Genomic DNA, 21,214 nt, shown 5'->3' with positions numbered 1-21,214 from the left:
CCGGCGCTCCCGTCAGGTGGTTTCGCACCCCTGGGACGTGTTTCCAAAAGAGCATTTCCTCCCGCGCGGCCGCGGTAAAAGCCTGCGTGGGGAGGGCTGGGGCTCACTCACTGCGCGCTGCTGGCGGCGGCCATGGGGTGCTGGGGCTCCCTGCGCGGGCGCTGAGCTGCCCCGACACCCCGCTGCACCGCTGCACCGCGCTCGCTGCCCGGCATGACCCAACCCCATCACCTGCAAGGATGAAGCGCTGCTGCCTGGGCGCAGGCTGGGTGAGTGCAGCCGTGCCCAGCCCATGGCACTGGATGGGGTGATGTAGAGCAGGGTGGGTATCGGATGAGCACAGTGCTGAGCGTGCCAAGTGCTTGCTGCATGGCCTGGCACTGGGGTCTGCCTTGCCCGTGCAGATGGCAGGCACAGCCATGGGAGCTGTGGCTTCAGACGCAGGGCTGCAGGGAGGGCACAGCCATAGGGGCTGCCTGTGCCGACAGCCAGGGCTGGTGCTGGCACACGGGCACCAGGAGTGGAGGCTGCACCAGGGCTGCATTATGGGCACGGATGGTGTTTGCGCGGCACAGGATGTGGTGGTGGCTCCTGCTGCCATGCAGCCAATGGCAGGGCTGTGCCTGCAATGTCTCCTGCCTCCAGGCACCCACTCCCATGCCTGGGAATGCGGCAGCATCTGCGCTCGGCAGGGCCCCTCATGGGAACGTCGTAGCTCCGGTGGTGACTCAGAGGTGCCGATGGCAACCGGGGCCGCGGCAGCCGCCTCGACGTGCCGGCAGTGCTGCAGCGTGCGCGGGTTTCAGTCTGCCGGTGGGTTTAATGGAAAATGATTCAGCCGCCGCAATCAGGGCCATCGGCACTGGGAAATCCTGCCCCCGGCAAGGAATCCCCTGGCACCGAGCCCACCCCTCGCCCCCAGCACTGGGGGTGCTGGCACGGGCACCCCTTCGTCACCCTGACTGCGGCTCCCCTGGGTGCAGCGACCGGTGCCCCGGGGCAGGGGAGTGTGAAGCTGAAAAATGGTGGGAGGATGAAAAGGGGTGAGGCGCTGGCACAGGGTGCCCAGAGGAGCTGTGGCTGCCCCATCCCTGGCAGTGTTCAAGGCCAGGTTGGACACAGGGGCTTGGAGCAAGCTGCTCCAGTGGAAGGGGTCCCTGCCCGTGGCAGGGATTGGAACTGGATGAGCTTTAAGGTCCCTTCCAACACAAACTGGTCTGTGGTGGCTGGCAGCTTGGCCAGAGGAGTGTCACCCACCTCCCAGGCACCATTTGGGCATGAAAAACAATTAAACACACGACAGGAGCAGCTCTTCTCCAACTCCATTGAGAAAGTGGCCTCTGCCTGGGGCAGCTCGGCCCTGATTTTCTGTACATCTTCCTTTTGCTTGATGTCTACCACCATCAAAACCCACCAGAGAATGAACGGAGGCAATGGGGAATGACCCAGATATTTACCGTAACCCAGCAGCCCCCCTGCCCCTCTGCTGCTCTCTCTGGGATGATTCAGCTGCCGCAATCAGTGCCATCGGCGCTGGGAAATCCAGCCCCCGGCGAGGAATTCCCTGGCCCCAGCACTGGGGGTGCTGGCGCGGGCACCCCCTGGCCCCCAGCCGGGGCTCCCCTGCCTGCAGCGCCGGTGCCCCGGAGCGGGGGAGCCGTGACCTACTTTGGACGCACGTACGAGGAGCGATAGCATCGGGGTGAGCGTGAGCCGGGCACGGCTTCCTCCGGGGGAGGAAATCGCCTCCTCTGCGGGGAGATAAACCCCAGGAGCGTCAGCGTTAACCCCCGTGCTGAGCATCCGGCCCCGCTCCCGGCCGGCCCCCAGCACCGCTGGAGCACCCCGGGGGGCACCCGGCGGCAGCCTCCACGCACAAGGACGGTGCGATGGCCCCTGCAGTGTGCGTGCCCCGCGGGGCCAGCAGGAAGCGGGGGAAAGCTCAGAGCAGGGGATACTGTGGGGCATTCCCGGCCCCACATCCGCGCTGCTCCGGGGCACGGGGCTGCAGCCGTCCCGCCCGGCACAGGACAGCACGGGGCAGGCTCGGCTCTGGCTCTATCAGCCGAGGTGCTTTGATGCCCTGAATGCCGGCTCTCTTCCTGCCCACAGGTGATCCTGGCAGCGCTGTGGCTCGCAGCAAGTGAATCGCAGCCCCCAGGGTGCCGGGACTGCGCCTTGCCGTGGGGGCAGCGGGTGCTGGTGCGGCTGCAGAGGCACATCACCAAACCCCGCTGCCCCCTCGGCATGAACTGGGTCGAGGCAGTTCGCCGGTGCTGCACCCAGTGTTCTGCAGGTGAGAGCTGCCCGGCCAGCACAGCACGGCTGTGGCACTCAGGGACTGTGGCCCTATGCGGTCACGCTCCTTGTCACCCCATTGTCCCCACAGGGAAGTTCCTGCACACCCCTTGCTCCAGCCATGGCAACGACACCGTTTGCGCCTCCTGCCCCACCGGCACCTTCCTCGCCCAGCCCAACACCCTCACCGAGTGCCAGGCTTGCTACGAGTGCGACCACCAAAGTGAGCCGGTGCTGTGCTGTGCCACGCTGTGCCACGCTGCATGGCACAGTGCCGCGCCGTGCCACTCACTGCCTGTTTCCTGCAGCTTTCCAGACCGTGCTGACCAACTGCTCTGCCACCAGCAATGTCGTCTGCGGCTGCGAGCCCGGCCACTTCCGTCAGTGCCACAACAGTGCCTGCAGTGACTTCTCGTGCCAGCAGTGCGAGCCCTGCGTCGGGCGGCTCATCCAGCGGCCCTGTGAGTGCCCTGAGGCTGTGCCACGCTCCTGCTGGCACTGCCGCCTCTGACACCCACCCTCTCCCCAGGCTCGAAGGCACAGGACACCGTCTGTGGTGGCTGCAAACCCAACTTCTACGCCGAGGGCAGGGAGTGCCGGCCGTGCCACATGTAAGTGCTGACCCTCCCATGGCATGCACGGCACGGCGCAGGGTCTATGGCTCCCCTCTCCTTGCAGGAGCATCCCGGAGACGTGCGGCAAGGAGTGTCAGCGGGTGTGTGGCGTCAGCGGTGGCCAAGGTGCGGGTTTGGCAGGGCCAGGGTGGTGATGGCGCAGGGGACACCGCACCGGCTGGCTGATGGTGATGCTCCTGCTCCTCCTTGCAGGCTCAGGGCTGGAGTACATCCTGCTGGCGCTCACCGGGCCCCTCTTCCTGGGTGCCCTCGGTATCTACCACAAGAGGAAGCGTCTCTGGCACAACACCCCAGCAGGCAGCCCTCTCACCCCAATATCCAGCCCTGTGGCCACGCCGCAGTGCCAGGTCAGTGCCCAGGGATGGAACAGCCAGTGCTGGACCCAGCCATGCTCCGCACCAGTGCTGGAGCATGCCAACGGTGTGGCAAGGCAGAGCCCCATATGTGAGGCACTACTGCGGGGACAGCCCGGCGAGCTGGAGCTCTCTGCCCCCCCGGAGCCCCGCGGCACCCTGCTGCAGGGCAGCCAGCTCTACGCCGTCATCGACGCGGTGCCGGTGCGGCGCTGGAAGGAGTTCATGCGGGTGCTGGAGCTGCGGGAGGCAGAGATTGAGCTGGTGGAGCTGGAGGTGGCCCACATCCGCGACCAGCAGTACGAGATGCTGAAGCGCTGGTGCCAGCAGACCAGTGCTACGCTCGACCGCATCTTCGCCGCGCTGGAGCGCATGGAGCTGGCCGGCTGTGCCGAGGCGCTGCGTCAGAGCCTGTCAATGGGACCCTGACCCCTGGTGCTGCGCCCCATCAGAGGGAGGTGCCTCAGCAGAGCCATACCCCTAAGTATTGTTACTTATGCCGTGTAGACATTTTATGTCAGTTTTACGTCCCCTTCCTGCCTGCCGGCCCCTCCTATTTATAGCCCCCTGCTCATGGGGCCAGAGGGGACCCCGCGCCCCGGCACACCGGCTGCCCGGCCCCTCACAGGATGAGCCGGCACCGAGCCCCTTTGAACCCATGGGATAGTTCTCGAGGCCGCCCACAGCTGGCAGCGCATGCCCGCACCCCAATAAAGTGGCACATTTTCCATCTGCCGGTCAGGGTCATCACCGCGGGTGATGCTGGTGAGGGCGATGGGCAGCGCGGTGCAGGCAGGGGGTGGCATGGGCAGCCCCAGGAAGGCGCGGGGCACTGCTGGCAGGGTTTATCGGTTTAATGGCTGGGAAGGCAGGTGGGCCAGGGCGAGGGGAGCCGGGAGCCGGCCTGGAGCAGCTCCGGAGGTGGGAGGGGCAGGAATGGAGCCGAAGATGCTGCAGCCGCAGAGGCGAGCGGTGCCAGCGGGGAGCCGGCAGTGCAGCCAACCGAGGCGCCGTGGTCATGCCGGGCGGCACACAAGGAGCCGGGTGCCCTGTGCCGCGGCAGCTCGCTGTGCACAGGGCAGCATGGGGTGGCTGTGGGCTGGTGGCAGCGGGATGGGGCTATGGATGGCAGCAGGGGCTCCTCCTGGTCAGGCTATGGAGCCGTCCGCGGCGGGAGGAGGGTGCCGAGGCGCATCCTGGTCCATGGTGGGACCTGCTGGCCTCCTCCCACCACGAAGAGCCAGGGCACGGCATGGCGTGGCTAATGCTTGGCTATGTCCCCCTTCTTGAGGATGATCTGCCGCTGCCAGGGTGCCAGCTTTGTCTCATCGTACCCGAGAGTCCTTAGCTTTTCCGACTGCTCCTTCTCCTTCTCCTCCTCCTCCCGCTTCATCTTCTCCTGCTCTTTCCTGCTCGGTAGCGGAGGGCACGGGGTGCCACGGTCACCAGAGCCGCTGCAGCCACCGTGCCCGCCTGCCCGCCCAGGGAAGGGGCTTGTGGCACTCACCGTTTCTGCTCCCTGCGAAGGCAAAGGGAAGAGCAGGGTTAGCGGAGCCATGGGTGCAGCCACTCCGTGCTGCATCCCCCGGCCCTGGCTCACCTCTCCTCCTCCAGCTTCTTGCGCAGGATGTCCCTCCTCCAGGCCGGCATGCTGGCCAGGCGCGCCTCCTCCTCCTGCTCCTGCAACAGACACCTGTGTTACCGGCACTGCCAGCAGCCCACCCTCACCATCGGCACCACGGGGCAGCAGCATCACCCGGCACATGGCACCGCTCATCGACGCTGCCCCTCGCTACCGGCCTTCGCCAGCGCGAGGAGGAGGAAGGAGTGCGCGGCGTGGCCAGCCCTTCGCAGCACACCACAGCTTTATTGCACTGACACGCGGGGGCTCACTCTGCCCCGGCACCGCAAACACCACGCCCGAGGGGAGCGCAGCCCCAGCGCTACGTCCCCGCACAACACAGCACCACAGCAAGCGGCACACCGCAACCTCAGCCTGCGCCCAGCGCAAACCAGCACCGAGCCCTCCGCTGGGCTGAACCCAAGCACCGTGTCCTGCCTCCGCCAGCACCCGCTCACAGCCAGCCCCGTGCCACACCGCTTGCTTCATCCCGCCGGGCTCAGGTGTCGAACATCTCCACCTCCTTCTCCTTCCAGAAGGAGAAGCTGCGGTCGATGAAGCGACAGACATCCTCCTCGCTGAACTCGCCCAGCTCCGGCACTGGTGCCGGCACTGCTGCCCCTTCCCCTCGCGGTGCGGACATGGCGGGGGGCTCCGGCACGCTCGGTGCCGCCGTGGCGGGGCTGCCCCCAAAGAATTCGTGCACCAGGTCCTCAAAGCCGTCGCACCAGCAGCGGTGACCGGCCTCGACCCGCTCCAGCGCGGCGCGGTGGAAGCGGCGCACGCGGCGCCAGCTGTGGCTGCCCAGGCGGTCAAACATCTCGTAGCAGAGGAGGTGGCGGAAGCGCCGCTCCTCGGGGCTCAGCGGCATCTCCAGCAGCTGGAAGTAGCCCAGCATGAAGAGGTCGAGGGGGAGGCTGTCGTGGGGCACGGGCGAGCCGCCGACGTGGGGCAGGAAGTGCTGGGGCCAGTACAGCACCGTGGCGCGGCTCAGCCGCCGGATCTGCCGCCCCGGCACACGGCGGGCGATGCTTCTCCAGCGCGCCAGCAGCCGCCCCGCCGCCCGCTGCCGGCCCCCCGGCCACTGCAGCCTCTCCTCGCTGGGCACCGCCGCCAGCACCCGCTTCCTCCAGTGCTCCAGGAAGAGGGAGACGGCGCGTTCCTTGCGCGCCTCGGCGCGCTCCCGCGGGCTGCTCTGCCGCGGTGCCCCGGCCCCGTACTCCTCCTCCAGGACGGGCCGGCGGGGGCTGCCGGGGGGCTGCGAGCGCTTGCGCTTGGTGACCCTGGGGAGGGGCGCAGGGGCCCCCCCCGGCCCTTCGTAGCTGGCTTTGAGGCTGCGGACGGACACACCGCAGCGCAGGATCTCTCGCTGGGCATCGTGCTGGGTGCCGGGGCTGCTCCCCCCCCCAAGCCCCCAGGCGGGCACATCCTGATGGGCAGGCGCATCCCGGGGTGCCGGGGCCGTGCGGCGCGGCAGGAGCGGCACCAGCTCCTGCTCCAGCTGCCCGGGCAGCAGCGGCCCCGGCTGTGCCTCCTGCATCACCCGCAGGCTCCCCAGCCGCCGCTCCAAGTGCCGCACATCCTCCTCCCGCATCGGCTGCCCGGCGGGTCCCGGCGGCCCATGCCGGCACAGGGGCGGCGAGCGGCTCCCGGGCTGCGGCGGGAGAGAGGGCAAAGGGGCTCTTGAGGCTGTGCCAAGTGCGCCTCATGCCACCGCCACCCCGGGGCGCGATGCCCCTGCATGCATGTAAGGTGGTCCCTGCCTTGGAGCTGGAGGTGATGCCACACACACCATGACACCAGGTGCTGGGCTGTGCCCACGCCATGCTCGCCACCCCGGCACTCAAGACCCCCCTTACCTTGCGGCGCTGCTCCTCTTCCTCCTGCATGCGGAGCTGCAGCTTGCGCACCATCACCTGCCGCTTCCACTCGGGAATGGGCCGGCCCTGCTCATCGTGGCTCGGCACCAGCGCCTCCGCCTCCACCGCTGCCCCAGCGCCTGCCGCCGGCACCGGTGAGCTCCCATTGAGCACCGGCTCCGGTGAGCTGCCTGCCAGGCAGCGAGGTGGCCCAGTGGCCTCAGGGGTGGCCGGTGGGGTGGGCGTCCTGGTGGGTGATGGGGAGGACACCGGCGACTCTGCCTGTGGAGAAAGAGAGCGCAGTGGTCGGTGCCCACCCAGCCGCACTGCACCGCGCCACCGGCTCCCCTGCCATCACCACCACCTACGTTGGCCCCTGCCTGGCCGCTGCCGGAGAAGACGGTGGTGAAACCTTTGCTCTGAGGCGTTGGCTTGAGGCTCTTCCCAGCCTTGATCTCGGCCAGCAGCTCCGAGTTGTCACCGGTGGGGGACATCATGTTGAAGGACTTGGTGCCTGGCGGGAGGCAGGGTGGGCAGTAAGAGTCCCGCTGCCAGCAGCCCCTGATGCCCTGGGTGCACTGCAGGCTGGCAGGGCACAGGGGGGTTGGCTGATTGCCCCCCCACAACTGGGACCCCCTGAGAGCCCCATCAGAGCAGCATCCCTCATCCCCCCCCACTGCAAGAGCAGTGACCTGCCTGTGGAGGGACCGGCCCATGGCTGGTCCAGCCCGGTAGGACAGACCCGTGCTACCTCACCAGGGAGCTGGACACCCTGCAGTCCCCAGCAGCAATGTGCTGGCAGCCTGAGCCGGCCCCACGCCATCCCCAAGGGCTGCACAGCACCAGAGCACAGCATCGCTGCCGGCAATGCCCACACCCTGCGAGCACCCACCGTCCGTGCCAGCCATGAGCGGGTCCCTAACGGCCCATGGTGCTGTGCCAAGGCAGAGCCCCCTTCCCGCTGCCCACGGCTCGCCCCGCTCGGAGGGCTGCGGGTGCTGAGGGCGCTGCCATCCAGCACCGCCGAGACCCCGCGGCCCCGGGAGCCGGCGCTAATAAAGCACGGGGGAGCGGCCGGTGCTCACGTGGTGGGGTCACGCCGGCCGGCTGAGCGCAAACAAAGGCTCTCTGTGTGTGGGGCCCCGGCACTGCCAGCCCTGCCCGGAGGCTTCGGCAGCCCCGCACCATCGTTCGGGAGCCGCGTGGCATCTCCTGGCGATGCCATGGCGAGGGCTCAGTGGGCCCCAGCGCTGCTGGCGGTTGCCGGCCCCATTGGTCATCGATGTCCCATGGCTCTGGCATGGGATGGTGCCAGGTTGGCCCCCTCTGGCACCCCTGAGCAGGGAGGTGCGCAGGGCTGCGGTACTTACTCTTCATCTGCCTGAGCGCCTTTCCTCCTAGGGGGAGAAGCAGAGAAGCGGCACAGGGCGCGCGGCAGAGGAAGGATTTGGCCACCGCGAGACAAGAGAGAAGAGAAGCAGCCAGCAGAGAGAGCAGGCAGGGGCGGGCGGGCAGGGGGGCCCCCGCGCCGACACCGGAGGAGAGAAGGACAGAGAGGCCATCAGGAGCTGCGCGGCCGCGGTGCCGCAGGAGGAGATGTGCCGGTGCTGCGGTGCAGCCGATCGGACAGTGCCCGGGATCGCTCCCCGGGATCCCTGCCACTTACTTCCCGTGGAGGAGGATGAGCGGCGCGCGCCAGCGGGGGTCTCGGCCATCGGGGGTGGCGGTGGAGCTGTGGGGCAGGCGGCATCGGGCAGTGGTGGCGGTGGCGGTGGTGGCGGCAGCTCAGCACCAGGCTTGCTCTCCCCATTGCGCATGGTGTCCGCTGAGATGGGCGATGCCTGGAGGAGAGCAGCGGCAGGCGTCGCGCGGTGCCGGTGGTGCTGAGCCACGCGCAGGCTCACGGCACAAGGCCCCGGTCTCACCTCCTCGCTGTGCGCCATCCGCCGGGGGCCGGGCTGCTCGGCTGCACCGTGCCCCAGGTGCTTGTAGTAGTCGCCGGTGCTCGGCTGCTTGCCAAAGTTCCTCGACCGCCGGCTGGAGTCGACCCTGCGCAGGCCCTCGGGGCTGCTCTCGCGTGATGCCAACTGCAATGGGGAGCGTGGCTTAACTCGGGCACAGCCATGGGCCAGAGCCACGGCACAGCGGGGCCATGGGGCAGATGCCAGGCTGGGGGGACGGCAGGCGCGTGCCCCACGGGTCCCCTTGGCACAAGGCTGCACCAGAGGCTGTGTGCCAGGCTGGCAACACGCACCATCAGTGCCTGCCACTGTGACCCCCACCCCGGCCTGTGCCCAGGAGCCTCCCCTGGGATAACCTCATGGGAACAGGAGTGCCAAGCCCCGGCCCTGCGGATTATCGGGAGCTAATTCCCTGCGGGGCCAGGGCCTGGAGCCAAACCTGCCTCTGAGCAGGGCGCTCAGGCAGCGCAGCCTCGGCTCACCCCGGCACATACCGCAGCGGCTTTGCTGCAGGACTGTGCTGCCGGGGCTGTACCCGCTCCATGGTTTATGGTGCTGCAGCAGCACAGCCCTGAGCCCCGTGTCAGGGGCCCTGGTATTTGCATTTCCCCGTGCGCCATCTCCACCCGCGGCACTCGCACGGCGCTCGCCACCAGCACCAAGTCAACAAGCGCCATCTCAGCGCTTCCTGCTCTGGGTGCCGCAGGCACGGTGCCAAGCACTGCTCCTGCTGTGGCAGCCCCAGCCCCGGTTTGGTGTGGGGTCTGCACTGCCCAGCCCCATTGCACGGGGTGCCTGTGCCACTCCGGCACCGGGCTGGCGTCTCCCCAGGGCAGCTGCAATTGGGGTCACTCATTAAGTGCTGAGCCAGGGCCATGCACAATGGGTACAATGGGGCCCTGCGCCTACACAGCGCTCTGCCGAGCCCTCTGCCCCCATACCCCTATCTCCTATAGCATTGGGCGATGCCAGCACCCTGGCCATGGCCACGCACCGGGTTCCTGCCACTGGTGGGGTGCCAAGAGCCATGGTTGGGGGTCAGGACACCCCCAAGCCCCCCACACCCCACTGCCCCCCCCAGCCCTGGGGGCTGCACCCCTCTTACCTGTGCCCACCCGGCTGAGCGCTCTCAGCTGCTGGCAGCGCCGGCTGTGCCACCCGACACCCACAGCACCGGGACACCAGAGCCGGCCGCTCGGGTTGCAGCTGGCGCGGCTGCGCACGCCCAGCACGGTGCCGGCGGCATCGCCCGGGCTGCATGGGTGCGGCTGCACGGTGCCGCCAGCCTGGCACCGTGGTGGAGCGGGGCCCCCAGTGCCGTGCTGCGGCATCGCTGGGCACCCCGGTGTGTGCCAGCATCGCGAGCACGTGGCCTCAATGGGCAATGTCCCCTCCCAGTGCCATCACGAGCTGATGGCTCCCCATGGGGACGGGTGCCCGGTGGCACATCCCCTCAGCTGTGGCCAGCAGCAGCCGTACCTCTCGGCGCAGTGCCTGGCTCTCCACGTGCCGCAGGTTGTTCTTGGCCCGCACGTAGATGTCTGCAGTGTGGGGCGCAGCGGGGGGCGCCGGAGCTGGGTACCCGGGGGGTGGTGGCGGTGGGGGGGGGAATGTGGGGGGCGGCGGTGGGGGGGGACCCTCCCCTGCGGGCCCCCGTCCCCGCGGCCGCGTCTCGGGGTCCAGCATGTCCATGTAGGCCTGCATGTCCGCCAGCGCTGGCTCGGGCACCCCTGTGCGGGGCAGGGGATCAGGGGGGGCCGGCTCCATGCCCCCTGCCCTGCGCCCCACAACCCCGCACTCACGGGAGGCAGGGGCCCCCGGGGGGCCGCCCCTCTTGTCACCGGTGCTGGACTGGCTGGAGTGGCAGGAGTCGTAGTTGGAGAGGGTGCTGGTGGGGGAGCCCACCTCGAAGCGTGCCTGCGGTGCCGACGCCGTGGTGTTGGGTGAGGACATGCCCGAGTCCAGCTGCCGGCACTCCCCATCCGCCGAGGGGTCCCGCGATAGCACGCGGTGCTCCACGCTCTGCCGGCACAGCCGCGTGGTCAGGCACAGGGTGGGAGCAATGGCGCTCCCCATGTGCTCAGCCCCAGGGCCCCCCCGTACCATGTTCTCCACAGTGCGCAGGTACTGTGCGCAGTGGCTGTGGCCATTGTAGTCGGCGAGGTCGGCCGCCGTGTAGCCGTCCTGGTCGCGGATGCTGAGGTCGGCGCCATTCACCACCAGGATCTGGCAGCACTGGGGAGAGTGGGGGCACATGGTGGGGCTGGAGGGCGGCTCCCCCCCTCTACCCACTCCAGCACCGTGCTGGCCACCAGCACCCACCTCCAGCTCGCCGTTCTCGGCAGCGTCGTGCAGCGGCGTGCCGCCCCAGCCATCTGCGGTGATCTCCCCGCCGTGCAGCAGCAGCCAGCTCAGCACTTTGGCATGGCCGCGGCTGGCGGCGAAGTGCATGGCCGTGGCGCCCTCGGCGTCCCGCTCCGACAGGCTCACCGTCGTGAAGCTCATCTGTGTGGTTTTGGGTCGAGCACCGGTGCTGAGCACCGCAGGCCGTGCCGTGGTGCTGTACCACCACCCCGCGCCCGGCTCTTACCAGCCAGACGATGACGGTGTTATGGCCCATCTGTGCGGCTGCGTGCAGCGGGGTCATGCCATCATGGGCGCGTGCGTGGGGATCGGCCCCGCAGTCCTGCACCAGGTACTGGATGATCTCCAGGTGGCCCTCCTGGCAGGCGAGGTACAGCGGGGTGGCCCCCGTCTTGGTCTGGGCACTCAGCGTGCTGCAAGAGGGGCACAGAGCCCGTCACCCGTGGCCACTGCACTGGGACCACGGGTACAGGGTGCCGGGGCCGTGTGGGTCACAGGGACATGGGGATGTGAGGGACACAGGGAAATGCAGAGGGGATGCTGGCTGGGTCCAGGCAGTGTGGATTGGGAACAACCCACCCCACGGCTCCCCACTGGGTCCCCGCACAGCAGCGGCCACTGCGGTGGGAGGTCACTAAGTTAATCAGCCTGCTTAGGCTAAGCTCCTTCCTCCGGCTCTTTTTGGACACTGCAATTTAGCCCTGTTCTTAAATAAGCAGCTTAGGCAGCACCAGCTGCAGGGCAGCCGGCAGGGAATGGCTGACCTGTACCACACTGACCCGCACCACACTGACTGGCACCAGCATCCCCCCTCTGCTCCTGGTCTGAACTGCACATCCCAAATCGCACAGCCTGTATCCTGCAACCCTGTACCCCACAACCCCGTATTCTGCATCCCTGCATCCCACATCCCTGCCGTGCAAGAAGTTGCTTTGTCAAGCGCCCCATAAAAACCCCTGTTGAATATTTAAAAGAGGAAGAGCAATAAATACTCTGCTCTGTTATCGCAGTGATCATGGGCCCTTAATAATTGATCCCTGTAACTGTGAGACGGGCCGTGGGCAGCGCTGCCTTCCCGCCATGCCACAGCACCGGGCTGGCACAAGCAAGGGTCGGTGCTGGGGTGATGGAGGCTGGGCTGGGGTACAGGGAGCTATGGGGGCATAGGCACATGTTCAGCCCCTGGTTGCCATTTCCCACTAATCGGGAAGGGGTTAAGCCTCTTGGACAAGCGCTGGTAAACTGCTTTGCCAGATGGCTTAGACCCCACACTGGGGCCACCGGCTGCCGGGGATCCCACAGGCCGGTGCTAAGGTGGGCTGGAAGTGCCAGCATCCCACCACAGCTCCCAGGGATTGGGTTTCGTGGCTGTAACGGAGCCTCCGGGCGGGCGCGGGGCCGGGAGCAGGGCCAGCCCTAAATAATTCAGGGGGAAGGCGTCAACGGCAGCAGAGCAACCCCGGCAAGAAGCGTGAAAGCCAACGCCAGCGCCACGCTCACCGGGGCCAGTGCGGCGGGCACCGAGCAGGAGCTGTGGTTGGGCTGGGGCTGGGCTGTGGGCCATGGGGGGTTAATTCCCCCCCGCCAGGTGCCGGGGCTGAGCTGACACACCTGGGGAAGGGGATAAAGAGCCGGGGCTGGGGCTGGGGAGGCTGTGGTTTTGCTGGTGAGTGCCATGGGGATATAGGAATCCTGCAATGGGCTCTGCCTGGTGGGAAGGATGGGAGGCTGACGTCGTGGACCCCAGGGACAGAGGGGTCCTGAGCCCCAGTTCATCTCTTGCATACTTGGGGCCCTGTGGATGTGGGGGAGCCGCGTGTCCCCCTTGCATCTGCATCCTTTCAGCCTGCTGGGCATGGCGTGGGGCAGCAGCGTGGCCCTCAGGGCTGGGGGTTATTTCCAGCGGCCGCTGCCCACAGCAGCAGCAAATTGGATTAGGAGCCACCTAATCCCCGCCGTGGCCCCGCGGTCAGGCTTGGTACCCTGTGCCCGGGGGGCTGCTCTGCCGCGTACCCGGGGGGCACCGTCGGGAGGCGAAGCGGGGAGGGCGATTCACGTCCAGCGATGCCCGCGGCACAGGACGGGCGGCAAGGTCGGCTCCTGCGCGGGGAGCGGCCTCTCCCCGGCGGGCAGCCCAATCCATTTACATAACGCGCGGACAAAGGCGGCTGTGTTATCGCCCCGAGCCAGCAGCACCGCGGCCGGCAGCAGTATTTCTGCCAGCGCTCCCCGCTCTCCTCCTCGCCCTTTCTCTCAGGGCCATAAAGAAGGTGAGGCTGGCTGCCTGCGCTGATAACGCTGCGTTGCCCTTGGAGCTGCGTGATGCGGGAGGTTGCGGTGTTTGTCCCCGGGGCTGGCTCCTTGCCCGGCGGCCGGAGGGAGGGATGGGGCAGCAGTGGGGACCCGCGCCCCTGCTGGCCCCTTTCTGCAGGCAGCGGGCGCCGTTACCTGGGGCAGTGTCCCAAGAGGAGTCGCAGGGAAGGGAAATCCCCTTTGGCCGCGGCATAGTGGACGGGCAGCGCTCCCGTGTTGGTGGCTGCTGTGGGGTCGCTGCCTCCGAAGCGGAGGAGCCACTCGATCACCTCGTGGTGACCGAAGCGGGCTGCCAGGTGTAGGATGGTGGCACCGGAGTTGTCTGTATCCTACGGGAGGAAGCGGGGTGGCTTTTGGCACCCGGGACCTGAGCCCCTCAGCAAGGTAGCGTGTGAGGGGCTGCTGGGCATCACCCAGAGGAGCTGGCCCCAGCAGGGTGGGCTGGCTGGGGGGCAGTTCCTGGCCACGTAGGGACAGGACCATCAGAAGGACCGTGCTGGCTGTCCAGTGAGGCCTGCATCCGCAACCAGCAAGTGGTGGGCAAAGCCCCCTTGTTCTGCCGGTGTGGGGCAGTCCCAGCCTGTGGGAGCTCACCGCAGAACCCCGTTGTGCCGCCGAGCGGAGCCTGCCCAAGCGTGCTGACCCCGTCCTTCCCGCTTAATCCCCGGCCCCTCTGCCACCTCCTCTTCCTCCAGCCCGTCACATGTCCCTAGCTCTCGGCCGGCACCGGACAAGCCTCTTACCGCCCCGGTCCCGCCGTTGTGTAACCCCGGGAGGGAGGCTCTGTGCGCCCTTCTGGGCTCAGCCCCGCTGGGGCACCCGAGGCTCTCCGGGCCCGGTGCTGGCCGTGACCCCCCCTCCGCCCCGCCCAGGAGGGGCCGGGGGAAAGTCGTCCCGGTTCCCCTCGCCGCCAGTGTCCCCCCGCCGCCCCCCCCGCGCCCCGCTCGCACCTGCACGCCGCAGCCCCCCTGCGTGAGCAGCCACTGCAGACAGGCCAGGTTGCCGGTGGCGGCGGCGTCGTGGGCCGGTGTGGCCCCGTTGCGCGCCCGCGCGTCCCCGCGCAGAGCGGCCTCAGCCGCCAGGAAGCGGAGGCAGGCGAGGCGGCCGGCGCGGGCGGCGTGGTGCGCGGGGGAGGCGCCCAGCGCGTCCCGCAGCCCCGGCCGCAGCAGCCCGGCCGCCCGCAGCCCCCGTAGCGCCTCCACGTCTCCCTGACGCGCCGCCAGCAGCGCCCGCTCCAGCGCCATCCCTGCCCCGACGGCACCGGACCGGGCCCCGCCGGCCCCGGCCGCCGCTTGGCACTGCGCGGCGCTCCAGCCCTGCCGCCCCCCGGCCCCGCCGGCTCCACCTCCTCCTCCTCCTCGCCCGGGGCCGCCCCTCCGCCCGCCCCGCCCGACGGCTGCCCGCTGCCTGGACCTCTCCGCCCGCTGCCCAGGGCGGTCGCTTTTTGCCGCGCTGCAGCTGGGACCGGGACCGGCCCGGGGGACCTCAAGAGCGGCCCGTGCCCGATTGCCGCCGCTGCCCTTCACGCCACTGGGAAGCTGCTCCCCTCTTGCCCCACGAGTGTCTCCATCCGCAGCCCCGACGTGTGCCCGCTGTCCCGGCAGCACTGGGGGGAGCGGAAGGACTCTGGCTGGGTTGAGCTGCCTCGTCCTGCCGCGGGGGAACCGCCACCGAGGGAACCGACGACGGGCAGCGGCGGCGATTACCGGTTACGAGCAGCGCGGGCGTGTTGGGATTGGCTCGCGTCAGCACCGCGGACAGCGGCGACGCCCCGCGTTCAGCACCGCGGACAGCGCCGAGGCTGCCCTCCCGTCCTGCCCCGCCGGCCCATAAAGGCGGAACCGGAACCGGTATCGGAACCGGTACCGGGGCGGTGGAGCGCTATGTCCCCATCGGGCGCTGCCATTGCCCGGTTCCATAAAGTGATAGCCCCGGGACACGCCTTTCCCCCCGGAACTCCCGGCCCCTCCGTCCCTGCCGGCCCGCTCCGTCCATCCCCATCCATGCACCGGGGCCACAGCCCCACGGGACCTCCCGTGACCGGTCCCCACAGGCGCTCCGCCCCCCGCCGCTCCCGCTGGCCTCGCCCACCCTGCCGGCTCGGGGGCGTGGCCAGGCGCTGCTGGCCAATGGGGCTTCGCGGTGGGCGTGTCCCCAGCCGGGCGGGGCGCAGCCGGGCGCGGTGCTGCCGCAGCGCCGTTGCGGGCGGGGCGCCGGTGCCGCCATGTCGGAGCGGGGGGCCGCGGGCCCGGGCCCGGCCGCCATCCAGGTCTCCAGGTACGGCCCCGGTGCCCCGGGGAGCGCCGGGCAGGGCTGGGCTGGGGCGGCTGCGGGCGGGGCCGGCCTCTGTAACCGGGATGCTACAGGCGGTGCTGCCTGCATCCGGCCTGCGCTGGTCACGCTGCCGGCATCAGCATCACTGCCTGCACGGGTGATGCTGCCTGCGCCAGGCAGAGCGAAGCAGCGCTGTTCTCTCGCCCCATTGCGTGTGAGCAGGGCAGGGTGTGTCCCGGTTTTTCTGCCTTTTCCTGCTGCGCCTCCCTCTTGCCAGGCGTGGGTCCTGTCTAGGCCCACACGCAGCCATTGCCCCATAATCATCGTGTCTCTCCTTTCCTCCTTTGCTTGATTATTTGATGCTGGCAAAAGCTGCTGCTGCTGGGATGCTGTTGTCCTGGCCGAGCCGGCTGCCCCCGGCACAGGAGTGATGCTTCCTTCCAGTCCCAGCAGCAATTTAGGGCAGTTTCCGCTGCCGCTCGCAGGAAGCCACGTGCAGGCAGTGCCGGTGACGTTGCTGGCATCGGCATGGTGAGATGGCCCAGCAGCTCATCCGGTAGGGCCGTGGCAATGCCTACGGGTGGCTGACCCTGGTCAGGGGCACGGCAGCAGGGGGTGAGCTCCCATGTCTCTCCCCTGGCAGGATCATGCGACCGGATGATGCCAACTTCGCTGGGAATGTCCACGGGGGAATCATCCTGAAGATGATCGAGGAGGCAGGAGCCATCATCAGCACCCGCCACTGCAACTCCCAGGATGGTGTGAGTTGGTGCCGGGCTCTGGCTCGGTGACTCTCTGACCCCCCTGCTGTGCCTCAGAGGTCTGGGGGCCTTCTCATTTGTCCCCCTGCACTGGAAGCACTTGCTCCTGAGTGCAAACCACGGCTGCTGCTGGAGCATGGCCCTGGTTTCCAGGATCATCCCCCTGAAATTGTTTTACGAGCAGAAACAATGCTGCTGGTAATACTTTAACTGCCATGAAGGGCAAGTCGGAAGCAGCCCTGGTGTCAGTTATGGGTGGGGAAGGAAACATGGCCATGGGCTGATAAGGCGGAGGTTGAAACACCGGAGCCACATGCGGTGCGGGCTGGCCCCAGCAGCACGGCTGCGGTCCTACCCTCGCTGTCCTGTGTCCCCAGGAGCCCTGCGTGGCCGCGCTGGCGCGGGTGGAGCGGACGGACTTCCTCTCCCCGGTGTGCATCGGCGAGGTGGCCAATGTCAGCGCTGAGATCACCTACACCTCCCGGCACTCGGTGGAGGTCCAGGTCAACGTCATGTCCGAAAACATTCTAACAGGTGAGTGGCTGCCGGGAGCCCTGTCCCAAAGCTCTGGGAACAACGGTGATGAGCCCAGAGCTCACGGTGCTGATCCCGTCCTCCAGCAGCATCGGGCAGAGGGAGATGCTGTGTGCTGATTGAGAGGGCTGTGGGCAGCCAGGCAGGCCCCTGGGGACTGCAGCTCCATTGATGGCTTTTAGGGAAGAACAGTGAATCCCTACGGGCTCATCCTGCCTAATTTGCAGCTCATGGAGGCCTTTGGTCTGAACAAGGCCCTTTTCCTGCTGTTGCTGTGGCAACTGGCTCAAATTGCCAGGATGCCTTCCCAAAAGTGCATTGTCATATCCGCTCCGAGCCAGAGCCCAGCAGGGCAGGGGCCTGCCCAGTGCCAGTAGCATCGCCAGGGTATGGCCAGCCCCGTACCATGGCAGTGCCGGTGGTAGAAGCGCTGCTGGTGTTGGCACAGTCACCCTTTGCCACCTCTCCTCCAGGGGCAAAGAAGGTGACAAACAAGGCAACGCTGTGGTATGTGCCGCTGTCCCTGAAGAACGTGAACAAGGTCGTTGAGGTTCCCCCCATCCAGGTAGGACAGCTTGTGTTGGTCACTGAAAACCGGAGTTAACCTGGCCCCATCGGCACTCCCGGCAGTGCTGGTGGCTTTTCCAACCCCAGGAGGTGAGTTCTTACCAGCTTTTCCCTCCAGTATGCAAGAAAGGAGCAGGAGGAGGAGGGGAAGAAGCGTTATGAGGAGCAAAAGCTGGATCGGCTGGAAACTAAGCAGAGAAACGGAGATGTGATCTTCCCCATCATCAATCCAGGTACCGCAGGCGGTGCATGGCCTGTGCTGGGAGGATGAACTGGTCCCGGAGGCAAGTCCAGCCAGCCCTGGGCACGTGTGGCTGCAAGTGTGCTCTGAAACAGGGCTTCAGGGATGGGAGTGTGGAGGGGGAGCTGGGTGGGCTGTAACCCTGCTGGGCTGGTGGGTGGGATGCCCTCTTCTGGAACATGGATCCTGGGGCAGAGGTGCAGAGGTGGCAGCGTGTGGGGATCATTGGTGGGGGTGATGTGGGATGAAAGTTGCTCAAATGCTTTTTCCCCTCTGTTCTCCCTGCTCACAGACAGGCAGACGAAAGGTAAGGCTCCGCAGCGCCGCTGGCTCTCCTGCACTAAGCACTTTCAGCATCTCTCGCTAGACAGAAGATGCAGGCACTGAGAGCAGTTTTCCTCTGCTGGCAGTCAGTGTGATCTCTGTCGGATGGATTTAGTGGCAAGTCAGATGTCCCCCGCGTGTGCCAGGGCTGTGGGGCTATGCCAAGGGGGAAACGTGGCTCTTTGGAGATGCCACTAAGCAGCAGGCTTGGGGAGGAGGAAAAGCGTACAGCCGCGGGCTCTTTGAAAGGAGAAACAAGCTGAGCTGCAATAAGATTGGTGGGTGGGCATCGGAGGGAGGTGGCAGCCCATCAAGTGGTGAATAGTCTGCTCCTGGAACTTGCCAGCACCCATTTAAACGCTGGTTTAACTATGCTTCAGCTCTGCACAAGCTAGCTCCACATTATCTTCCTTCAGACGGTTGAAGATGGGGCCATACAGGTGCTGACCCAGCAGCTCTGACCTCTGCTTTGCTCTCTTTCCCCCACCCAGAGCCGCACACCGTTGGCTACAGCCAGTCCAGCCTGATCCATCTGGTGGGACCATCCGACTGCACGCTGCTGGGCTTCGTGCATGGAGGTGAGCGCGCGCTGCCCCCTCCAATGGCTGCCCTGCCTTGTCCCCTGAGTGAAGAATGGTCTGAGAGTGACTTTGTTGTCCCTGGGTTTTCGGGAGGTGGGAAGGCACTTCCACCATCTGTAAAGTTCAGCTTTGCTTCAGCTGAGACAAAAGCTTTGTCTTTTTCAATGCTGAAAAAGGCCCTGGAAATGGATGCTCAGACCATGAATCCTACGGTTTTGTCACCGTCTCTTAAGTTACAAATCTGGGACTATGAACACCCATGCACAGTGACTGTGATTTGCTGGAGCAATTTCCTCTTGGCTGGCACTGCCCAGTTTCCTCTTGGCTGGCAGCACCCATGGCCTGGGCAGGGTGTGTGGTGTGAGCCAGGGAGAGGCGCTTTTGCCAAGGGCCAGGATGCTGCTGGATGCTGCTCTCCATCTAACTGTGTCCTCTCAGAAGCAAACACACAATGTCTGGGAGCTTTTTCCAGGCAGGAAGTTTGTGTGACTGCTCTTGCCTTGGAAAGATGAGGTTTCCTCAAAGAAACCGTAGGCTTCCCTGAGACAGAACCCTCTCTTCCCCCCAGGTGTCACCATGAAGCTCATGGACGAGGTCGCTGGGATTGTGGCCGCCCGTCACTGCAAGACCAACATCGTCACCGCCTCTGTGGATGCCATCAACTTCCATGAGAAGATCAAGAAAGGTACCAGGGTGGCGGTGGGCGCTTTGCTCTCCTGCAGTGCCGCATCCCGGCTCCCTTGGGTGCTCACACTGGCAGAGACATTATTCCCTGTTAGACTTGTCCTTGTGCGGAGAAGCTCAGCTCAAGGCTTAAGCATAAAGCCCAGGGGCCCCCTTGCTCCCTTCCCCTGAGCAGAAGCAGGGCCCGCCTGCCTGACCATCCCCTCCATGCTTCGCAGGCAGCGTCATCACCATTTCGGGGCGCATGACCTTCACTAGCAATAAATCCATGGAAATCGAGGTCTTTGTGGATGCGGACCCGTTCGTGGATGAGGCTCGGGAGCGGTACCGAGCCGTCAGCGCCTTCTTCACCTACGTCTCCTTGAGCAAGGAGGGGAAGCCCCTGCCCATCCCGCAGCTGCTGGTAAGAGCTCTCTGCACTGGGCTGCGAGCCAGCGGGGCCAGCCCTGCTCCTGCTGCTCCGGGGCAGAGCCCAGCCAGTTCTACCCAACAAATCCTCTTCCCTTGAATTACTCAGCACAAAAATATGTGAGAAAGAGCCTTAGGGTTGGTTGGGTTTGCTTTTGCTGTTTTTACACCCATTTCCTATGAAACTTGACAGAGTTTTTCCTTTCCCATGGGTGAGGACAGGCACCACGCAGGCTCTGCAGCTATCCGTGCCACACACGGGAGGGGACCCTGCTCAGCAATGGGGTTCCTCTCCCCATGGTGTCCCCACTCCAGCCTATTTTTATCTCTCCTGACCCCAGCAGGGCTTTGGCGCGGTGCTGGGGGCTGTTCATGAATATTTCACCCCGTGCAGGTCTCCTCCTGCTCTGTGCAGGAGCGCGTTACCTGCCGCAACACGCGTTGTGCAGAGCGTGGGGCTTCCCATGACAGTGGGATTGCCGCGTGGCCACGAGGCAGCTCACGCCAGTGCCTTTGCTCTCTTTGTGTCACCCTCAGACGGAGACGGAGGACGAGAAGCGGCGCTTCGAGGAAGGCAAGGGCAGGTACCTGCAGACCAAGGCCAAGCGGCAGGCGCAGCTGCAGCAGGCTGCCCTGCAGTGACCCATCCTGCCCTGCGCACCGCAGCCACGGTTCCTGTTCGTGTCGTGTCCGCGCCGGGCCTTGCGCCCTTTGCCTGCTGCCGGAGCCGCCGCGGCCGTGCCGCTGCTTCGCCGCTCATCGGTTTAGAGTCATAGACCTTGTGCTTTAGGTGGCTTCAGCGCGCCCCGGGAGCCTTTCCCATCGCTCGCCATTCGCCTCTGGAGCTGTTCCCACTGTTTAATCCCGCCAGAGAAGGTCCCTTTTCCCTGTGCTGGAGCGAGATGGAGGCGCGTGGTGGCACGAGGGATGCGCGAGGCCGCGAGTCTGTGTGATGCTGTGTTAAACGTGCCAGTACATCCTGAACCAAAGCTTATTACGTACGATCCTTGGGACGAGGAACGCGCCCCGGGGTCGTATGGAATGTCTGGGACCGTTTCGTTGACATCTCTAGGTAGTTTCTCTGTGCACATCTAACTTATTTAAGGAATCCTGTGGCATAAATAAAGTCTGTTGTTGCTGACTGGAATCAAATGGGTGCTCCTTTGGGGTTTTTTGGGTTGAGAAGCAGCAATTGGGTTTAGGAGCTTTGTTCCAAAGCATCGTGCTGCTTCCCCGGGCGTCCCTAAGCTGGTTCCTCATGGACCAGGAGGAAATCTGCCTGTTTTAACTGGAACCATAGAAGAGGTACCGCAGCGCTGCAACCACCCGGGGGTGCTCCGAGCCCGGTGACGCTTGGGTTCCTCTGCGCTGTTACCGCAGCGAGCCCGGGCCCGGCAGCCCCCGTTCGGTGCCAATCGGCGGCCAGACTCCAGCGC

At 66.4% G+C, this 21,214-nt stretch overlaps 4 protein-coding genes across 6 annotated transcripts; 2 read left to right on the top strand and 2 right to left on the bottom strand.

Moving 5' to 3' along the window:
• The first annotated feature begins 166 nt into the window (after positions 1 to 166).
• On the top strand, positions 167 to 3,813 carry TNFRSF25 (TNF receptor superfamily member 25). The gene is given in 7 exon segments (XM_080631279.1): positions 167 to 269; positions 2,113 to 2,296; positions 2,390 to 2,525; positions 2,527 to 2,759; positions 2,828 to 2,909; positions 2,977 to 3,038; positions 3,126 to 3,813. Coding segments are annotated over 7 exon segments (1,317 nt in total). The 5' UTR covers positions 167 to 239; the 3' UTR covers positions 3,716 to 3,813.
• A 734-nt stretch (positions 3,814 to 4,547) lies between these two features.
• On the bottom strand, positions 4,548 to 14,648 carry LOC308228138 (espin-like; the record flags this gene model as incomplete). The annotated part of the gene is made up of 15 exons (XM_080631270.1): positions 4,548 to 4,695; positions 4,794 to 4,805; positions 4,887 to 4,966; positions 6,767 to 7,048; positions 7,135 to 7,280; positions 8,137 to 8,163; positions 8,433 to 8,607; positions 8,692 to 8,853; positions 10,207 to 10,457; positions 10,530 to 10,749; positions 10,831 to 10,962; positions 11,050 to 11,232; positions 11,318 to 11,504; positions 13,540 to 13,733; positions 14,355 to 14,648. The coding sequence occupies 15 exons, from the start codon at positions 14,646 to 14,648 to the stop codon at positions 4,548 to 4,550; spliced, it is 2,493 nt and encodes an 830-aa protein (XP_080487396.1).
• Positions 5,407 to 6,733, bottom strand: LOC308228144 (espin-like protein; the record flags this gene model as incomplete). Its single annotated transcript, XM_080631277.1, has 2 exons — positions 5,407 to 6,561; positions 6,671 to 6,733. The coding sequence occupies 2 exons, from the start codon at positions 6,731 to 6,733 to the stop codon at positions 5,407 to 5,409; spliced, it is 1,218 nt and encodes a 405-aa protein (XP_080487403.1).
• A 928-nt stretch (positions 14,649 to 15,576) lies between the features above and the next one.
• ACOT7 (acyl-CoA thioesterase 7) lies at positions 15,577 to 20,887 on the top strand. Of its 3 annotated transcripts, none has more exons than XM_080631465.1 (10): positions 15,577 to 15,681; positions 16,322 to 16,439; positions 16,817 to 16,973; positions 17,447 to 17,538; positions 17,659 to 17,773; positions 18,074 to 18,088; positions 18,597 to 18,683; positions 19,255 to 19,371; positions 19,589 to 19,773; positions 20,316 to 20,887. In XM_080631465.1, exons 1-10 carry the CDS (start codon positions 15,629 to 15,631, stop codon positions 20,418 to 20,420), a joined length of 1,044 nt encoding a protein of 347 aa, XP_080487591.1. In that variant the 5' UTR covers positions 15,577 to 15,628; the 3' UTR covers positions 20,421 to 20,887. The 3 variants fall into 3 exon arrangements, with proteins under 3 accessions (XP_080487591.1, XP_080487592.1, XP_080487593.1); XM_080631467.1 differs by lacking the exon at positions 15,577 to 15,681 and adding an exon at positions 16,204 to 16,234; XM_080631466.1 differs by lacking the exon at positions 18,074 to 18,088.
• The last annotated feature ends 327 nt before the right edge of the window (positions 20,888 to 21,214 follow it).

The sequence above is a fragment of the Psittacula echo genome (assembly GCF_963264785.1).
Source record: "Psittacula echo genome assembly, chromosome: 17".
Lineage (NCBI taxonomy): Eukaryota > Metazoa > Chordata > Aves > Psittaciformes > Psittacidae > Psittacula > Psittacula echo.
This window is presented reverse-complemented; position numbering and strand designations above follow the sequence as displayed.

Bases quoted from the DNA above. Each gene is read 5' to 3' on its own strand.
- ACOT7 (XM_080631465.1), top strand. From the start codon at position 15,629: ATGTCGGAGCGGGGGGCCGCGGGCCCGGGCCCGGCCGCCATCCAGGTC. The intron at 17,539-17,658 runs GTAGGACAGCTT...TTTTCCCTCCAG, and splicing joins TTGAGGTTCCCCCCATCCAG to TATGCAAGAAAGGAGCAGGA. The intron at 18,684-19,254 runs GTGAGCGCGCGC...TCTTCCCCCCAG, and splicing joins GCTGGGCTTCGTGCATGGAG to GTGTCACCATGAAGCTCATG.